Consider the following 7120-nt stretch of genomic DNA (forward strand, 5'->3'; position numbering starts at 1 on the left):
TAGTGTAGTAGAAGATCGAAATAGTCACGCTATCCCCACGACCCAGCCTCGTAAGTTCGTCGGCAGCGTCAGATGTGTAAAAGAGGCAGTGGATATAGCGCATAGTCTTAGCAACCACCTCCACCACCTCCTCCGCCGCCGCCACCTCCTCCCCCTCCACACCCTCCTCCTGCGCCGCCGCCTCCACCACATCCTCCTCCTCCTATGCCACCGCAGCCTCCAGCCGCAACACCACCCCCACATGTGCCTGCACAGCAGTTCCCATGGGCTCCTGCAACGGTGCTCATACAGCTCGGGTTTGATGCATAAGCGTCAGGGTGCACGCCCGGGTCGCACATGTAGGGCCCGTAGTAGGGCACGACCACCGGGACACCCCAGACCATGGGCACGGCGTACATATTGGCGTCTGCCGCAGACGACGAGGAACGTCTCTTCGGGTCGTCGGTTTTGCCGAGTTTGCGATTTCTCTTCTCGGCACGCCGGCACGCCCTCTCGTAATTATGGCGGAGTTTCAGGGCCTGGATCCTTCGAGGGTCGATGCCGCGCACCGTTTCTTTGGTCTCGGCTCGGACCGCATTGTGAGCGGAGATGTGGGGGTTCTTTTCTGGGTCGGACGAGATGTCCGGTCGGTCGTGGAGATTGGCAGCGGCTTCGCGGGCTTTGGCCGTTGTAGAGGAGACGAAAGGGCCGCTGCGGAGGTCGGACGCGCGGATGGCTTCGCAGTACCAGCATGCGCACTCGCTGTAGATCTCGCCGTCGGTTAGCTTCCTGTATATCTTGCTGGTCCATTCGAAGCCATCGGAGATCCGATTCTCATCGACTTTGTCGTCGTGGTCGATGAAGGTGGCCACCCTGGAATGCAACTTTGTGTTGTGGACGGAGTACTCGAAGTATCGCTGGGGAGAAAGCTGATGCGTGTGCCAGGCGAGGTCCACGTCGAGGGTGGGGACGGCCATGCGTTGCGGATACGACGCCATGATATGGAAGAACACATGGTATTTGCGTATCAGGCGGTCCATAGTCGCCATCACAGTCGGCGAGTGCAGCCAGTCGATGTGATCCATCTTCTGGACGAATGTTCCCTGTCGAATAACCGCTCCGACCAGATCTAGAGCAAAGGGTCCGATGTTATTCCAGTAATGGGACATCATACGACGAAGGGCTATTCCCTCTTGCCTCGGAGGCCTCCCGTTGTTCGCCAGTCGTATGATTTGCCGATCCTTGAGCTTGGTTTCGAGCTTGTCGCGCAGCCGGCTGACGGTCATGCAGCGTGCCCGCCGTGCGTCGGTGTAGTCAAGGAGGTAATTGCCCAATGCCTCGATAAATCGGTTAGGGAACGTCGACTCTTGACTAGATCGACTTCTCTTGACGGATACCGGGATTGCATGCAAGTTGTACAGTGTCCCGGGCATCGGTAGCTTCTCTATCAGCAATTCCATGACATCCTTTCTGAATTTTCGAACTTTCAGCCACTCGTGGGTAATTGTCGACCGGCACTTGGAGCACTTTGCGTTGAAGTCCTTGTCTGCGTAGCCGTCGAACTTGTCAAACGCCATCTGAATCGGGAGGGAGATTCTGCCCCGAGTCCAAGGCACCGACACCATATTCTCACAAGTGACACACTCGATTAACTTCTCCGGCAGGCCGTGCAGGTTGTCCCACGAACAGCGGGTCATGGTCCTGAAATGGATCCTCGCGCGATCCCCCGCGTCATACTCTAGGGTTCTGTTATCGATACAATCATTGATCGTTTCCCAGGGGAAGCCGCCCGCCCAGAGGCTCATCTTCCCAGACCGAATGCAGTCCTCAAGGAAGGCTCTAGGGTTCAGCATATGCGCATGCCATACCATGAGGACATCTGCCCCCGTTAATACTACTCGACGCCACTGCCAATCCAGGGAAAAAATAGGTATATGAGAAAACTATATATCGATTACTCACCTAAAGGTGGCAGCGAATCTTTGGACCAAGATAGCGGCTGGTTGCCTTCAGTAATGTGATCATAGCTCTCATGCTCCAGGTCCTTAAGACGAGGGCATGGCCTGTTGCTGGGGACGCACGTCTCCCACCACTGCGTATAACGATCAACTGCTCTAGCCGTATAGACAGCCCATCTCTTTTCTCTGATGCGAGCCCGGACCTCATCGACATGCTCAGGGAACTCGGACAGCGATCGCTCATAGAGGCCGAAGACACCATCGTTTCCGGCCACGCTATCACGCAGGTCCGCTAGTGCCGCGAGGAATTTGAGATGGACGACGCACTGATCCCTGGTGACGGTTGTTGAAACAAGGGACCCGGCATTGTAGGAAAGATCCAGCGGTGGGATTGTTGATGCTTGCTCGTCAATCTGATCATATCCGGGTGGTTGCTCGGCAGAAGGTCGAGCAGCATCATCTGCAGCCTTGTCTTTGACAAGCTCCTGGGTAATGGTCATGTTGACAGGTATATGGGGATTGAAGGAGTCATTAATGAGCATGTATGGAATAGGACTTGCTCAGGAAGAGATACTCTTTGCAGGGAGCGAAGTGAGCAAATCTTTATATGTTACTCGGGAGTGCTTGCTTTATCAGTCAATAACATCAGCGCTAAAAAGGCTAAGCCAGCAAGAACCCCAGATCAGAAACGATAAAGAATCGATCCAGTCATAGAACTACGGACCGGCAATGCCGACCAGAAAAGTTCAGCCTCATCAGCAGATAAACGCTCCAAAGCGTCATGAAGGTCTCTGCATCAGATAGTGCCTGTAAGCTTGAAAGGTGTATTGAAATAGGAAGCTGAGTACAGTTGGGTAACGGGCAACGGCAGTGCAAGGCGAGGGCTGTTCGGGGCAACGAGTGGTTGAGACACAGCCCCCTCGGATCAGTTCAATCATTTGTTGGGCCTATATTCAGAGTCCAGACAAGGAATCCTTAGTGGATGGTCATCAATGAGCCTTAGGAGGCTTAGTCGGGCTTAGCCATGCGCTGAACCATTGGCACCGTTGACGAGTCTGATAATGTGGCCCGTGGAAGACTTCTGGAAGCCGACATGGTGGGATCCCTACAAAGTTGTCTGATAAAGAACAGTGTAGATATGTGGCAGATTAGCACTTGAAGGAAGTGGCTTTGACCACTGCTGTTAAGCGAGATGCTGTCATGGTAATTGGATAGGTTTGAGGGATGGAGATTATCTCTATGGTAGATGCCTTAGCGCCTTCAGGCAGCGATCGAACACCCGACTCGAGTCTCCGAATATACTCTTCATGTGGTGTCTATGATAGCCTTCACAAAGAATATACCAAGAGCCGCCGCAGAAGACACTGAAGATACGTTGCTCAATACAATTAATATGATGTTATGAACGTCGTAGACTTAGCTGTTGTTGTAGTGGTAGATACCATCAGTCACGTGCCATTCATCACGTGAGCGAGTGCGAGATCGGACAGCTTCTCCTCTTCTCCCCCGCTTGTTACTCACCCACTGCTGAGGGGCCTGTCGAGTCGCACGAGTCCACTGGCTGGCTATTTGGATTTCCTAATTGAGATTATCTTCTTCAGGGAAAGACTCGTTTAGATCAATTTTTTCTTGCATTTATTCCTGTCACTGGGTCCTTCTTCCTCGTCAAAACCCTTTCGCGTGATCGGTCGCCAGCCAGTCCGGGGAACTTTTTTTTTTCCACGCCCAAGCTTTATCGGCCGCCGCGCGTCCAGTAATCGTCAACGCTCCCAGCCTGGCGTCAATCGGAGGATCGTCGAGCGGAATCGGAGGCGGGGGTGCGCAAGGGGACATTCTGGAGCCGAGTGCACGGAATACTAATAATGCTTCTGCTGCTGCCGGCCCCGTAATGGGAGGTACCGGCCATTCATCTGCTTCTCCTGCTGTCGGTCCCGATGGTTTGGGACAAGTCAAAAAGCGCACTGTCGCCATGGCGGGGCTGGACAGCTCCCCTGGCAGTGTGGATGATGTCGAGGACATTGATCAGCGGGAGGAGAAGAAGAGGCAGCCTGTGAAGCGAGCTTGCAACGAGTGTCGGCAACAAAAGGTGAGATGGTTGTTTGCCGTCGCTGGCTTTGTTCAATCCGTCCGTGCTGACCAGGAGCTTTGTTCGATAGCTTCGATGTGATGTGGTTCAAGATCCATGGACAGACTGTTCGCGATGCCGTCGCTTGAAGCTTGGGTGCAAGATCGAGTCCAACTTCAAACGCGTTGGAAAGAGGAGCCGGAATGCCGAGATGGAACGGGAGATTATCGAGTTACGAAAGCAGATTGCCAACGTGCAGGCCAACGCTGCTGCCATGACCCCTCAGCAGCAGCAACAGGCGCCTTCTCTTCAGTCCACACATGTCACTCCAAAGCAAGAGTCGAGTCATGTCAGCCCGGCAGGTGTATATCAAACACCTTCCGCCATATCATCCGATCAATATATGGGATCTCACGAGGCTGTTGCATCTTTACTTGACTTGCGCTCCGGCTTCGATGGCTCGAACTACATGAGGAATGGGAATCTGTTCAAGCGGATCGAAGACGTGGTGGTTGTGCCGGAAAAAGTGACCGAGCTATTTGACCTGTAAGTCCCGCTTGCCCAACACGGAGTTCATTCCGTCGTTCTTACCAGGTCAGGTTTTTCATGTTCTATCATCCCTTTCTTCCGTTCCTTGACCGACAGCGGTTGCCCGACGATTACTACAGCGCATCACCATTGCTGTTCTGGACTATCATCAGTGTTGGAGCTCGGCGCTACCAGACAGATACCCATTTGCTCAACTCGCTGGCTGGCCCAGTCACGCGACTGGTATGGAGTACGTTGGCGGATATACCCCAGAGCTACCACGTTGTGAAGGCGCTTTGTCTGCTCTGTTCATGGCCATTCCCTACCAGCAGTACCTCCACGGATCCTACCTTTATGTTGTGCGGTATGATGATGCAAGTTGCCATGCAACTTGGCTTGCACCGACCGTCTCATACTCAGGACTTTAGCAAGTTCCGAGTAGAACTCATCGAGGAGGAGCTCAGGGACAAGGTGAGGACGTGGGCCATTTGCAATGTTGTCGCACAGCGGTATGTTCGTATCTTCTACTCTCATTGATCTCTGCGCTGACGGGCTCTAGTGTCTCAACGGGATACGGTCAGCCACCATCTACTTTGTACGACTGGACACTATCAGCGAGCGGATCGGTGGATCCGAATTTCAAGTTGCCCGAGGATATTAGACGCAGACTCGATATTGAAATCTTCTGTGACAAAGTCACGAAAACGCTCTACACCAACCGGCGGGACCCTGTTGGCCTATGCAGTGACCAAGAGAGATCCTCACTGATATCTTTTCTGTCGCGGGATTTTGATGAACTCGAGGACCAACTCAAGTCAAAGACTGACGGTAAGCACTCCCGGCCTGTGCCGACATGTTGACCCGTCGCTAATGTGGTTCAGCTATAACCGACCTCTATCTGCGTGCTGCTAATCTCCATCTTCAACTGTCGGCGTTCTTTGACGATCCTACAGCCAAAGACTATCGAGAACGCCTCCTGTCTCTCTACGTTGCGACCACGTCGTTCCTCGAGTCCGCTATGACTCTGGAGACGGACGTTGGCCCAGTCCTATCCTACACGCCCTACTACGTGTATCAGATGATGGTTGCTGGAGCCTGCACACTTCTCAAGCTCTGCAAGAGTTTCTTCGCGGCGCATATAGATATGGAGTACACCAAGAGTCTTTTCAACAGAACCATCTGGGCGATTCGGGGTGTATCAGTGTCCAGCAACGATCTCCCCGAACGGTTGGCGGAAGTCTTGGCCCAAATGTGGCGAATGGGCAGTACCCAGAATCAGAATACATCTGCAACCAGTGCCGAGATGGATGATTCCTTGATGCTCAAGGTCCGCTGCCGCATGAGCATGTCACTTTTGTTTGACTCTGTCTGGCGATGGCGAGAAGATGCACAGACCAAAGGCCGCAATATCGAAGGTATGCTTGACGTCTTCGCAGTAGCCTGAACCTAGAACTAATGCTCCTTTTTTCTTCCAGCTTACCTCAAGAACCCGACAAATCCTGATTCGAACGCTGAATCTTCGGCGTCGTCAACCGCAGGGGCGGCAGGGCGCACCTCGTCCTCCACACCCGGCCTCCCGGGTGACCCGAGCCTCGCGCCCGCTCCCATGCTCTCACAAGGCAATCTGGGGGTTCCACCCGCCAGCGGAGTAGCCGGTCTACCCAGTGGATTCCTCGAGCCCAACTATGAGGTCTTTGATCCATTGAACTGGCTCCTGGACGGCCTAGTCGATCTCCCGTACTCCTACTCCGCGATGTCGGGGATGGAGCCACAAACGATCGCCTGAAGTACCTGGCTAAGGTGTATTCATCAGTATCTCACGCGAACATGTCGAGTTGTATCATACATATACCACGTTGACGCCTCTCATTTTGGTCCGGAGCAAAGGAGTTGGTTGCTTCTATGACTTTTATGTCCTGTCTTTCTTGCTATGCTACGCCATGCCATGCCATGCCATGCCATGCTTTTCATGCTTGTGATCACCGCGATTAATGACTGCCACGTACCTTTATATGAGCGCGTTTGCTTTTTGCTTATCAGTATCCTATCCACCAATGACGAGATAATAGACACCTGACTGATTATGTCATCTGCATCTGCAATCCCTCCCCTCCACCTAAGCTCCTCTCCGTTGATCTCAACCACCAAACACAGAGAATGGTCGAATGCGATTTACGGAGGTAGATAGACAATGTCCCAGCCCCACGCCGAAAGCAGAACAAGAACAAGGACAACACCCACCTACCGATCCCACCGCCCCGCTTCCACCCTCCTCATCGCCTCCAAACGACCCCTTACGAAGCCCAGCCCGGTGCCCCAAACAATAAACCCCAGCGTCCATCCCGCCAGCATCACCATCAAACCTTCGTTGTCTTCGACAGCTACAGCTACAGCTATAGCTACGGGAACGGGAACGGGAACAGGAACAGGAACTACAGACGACCAGTCAAAAGCGCATACTGTCGAGGTGGATCTGTCACAGCCGCCGCAGCCGTTTCTCGATCCCGGCGTGTGGGAGCGGATGAAGGGGACGGGGAGGGATACGTCGACGGGTCCAAGTGCTGAACGGGAGGGAGGGGAGGAAGAGAGG

The 7120-nt window shown here is 53.5% G+C and overlaps 2 protein-coding genes across 2 annotated transcripts; one reads left to right on the forward strand and one right to left on the reverse strand.

The window, feature by feature from the left end:
• Window positions 1-289: 289 nt before the first annotated feature.
• On the reverse strand, window positions 290-2437 carry CDV56_100086 (uncharacterized protein; the record flags this gene model as incomplete). Its single annotated transcript, XM_026753705.1, has 2 exons — window positions 290-1858; window positions 1942-2437. Coding segments are annotated over 2 exons (2065 nt in total), but the record flags the coding sequence as incomplete, so codon positions are not given.
• Window positions 2438-3825: 1388 nt separating this feature from the next.
• CDV56_100795 (putative C6 transcription factor (Leu3)) lies at window positions 3826-6316 on the forward strand (the record flags this gene model as incomplete). Its single annotated transcript, XM_026754414.1, has 6 exons — window positions 3826-4023; window positions 4094-4548; window positions 4602-5039; window positions 5090-5358; window positions 5412-5945; window positions 6006-6316. The coding sequence occupies 6 exons, from the start codon at window positions 3826-3828 to the stop codon at window positions 6314-6316; spliced, it is 2205 nt and encodes a 734-aa protein (XP_026609508.1).
• Window positions 6317-7120: the final 804 nt, after the last annotated feature.

The sequence above is a fragment of the Aspergillus thermomutatus genome (assembly GCF_002237265.1).
Source record: "Aspergillus thermomutatus strain HMR AF 39 chromosome Unknown NODE_510, whole genome shotgun sequence".
Lineage (NCBI taxonomy): Eukaryota > Fungi > Ascomycota > Eurotiomycetes > Eurotiales > Aspergillaceae > Aspergillus > Aspergillus thermomutatus.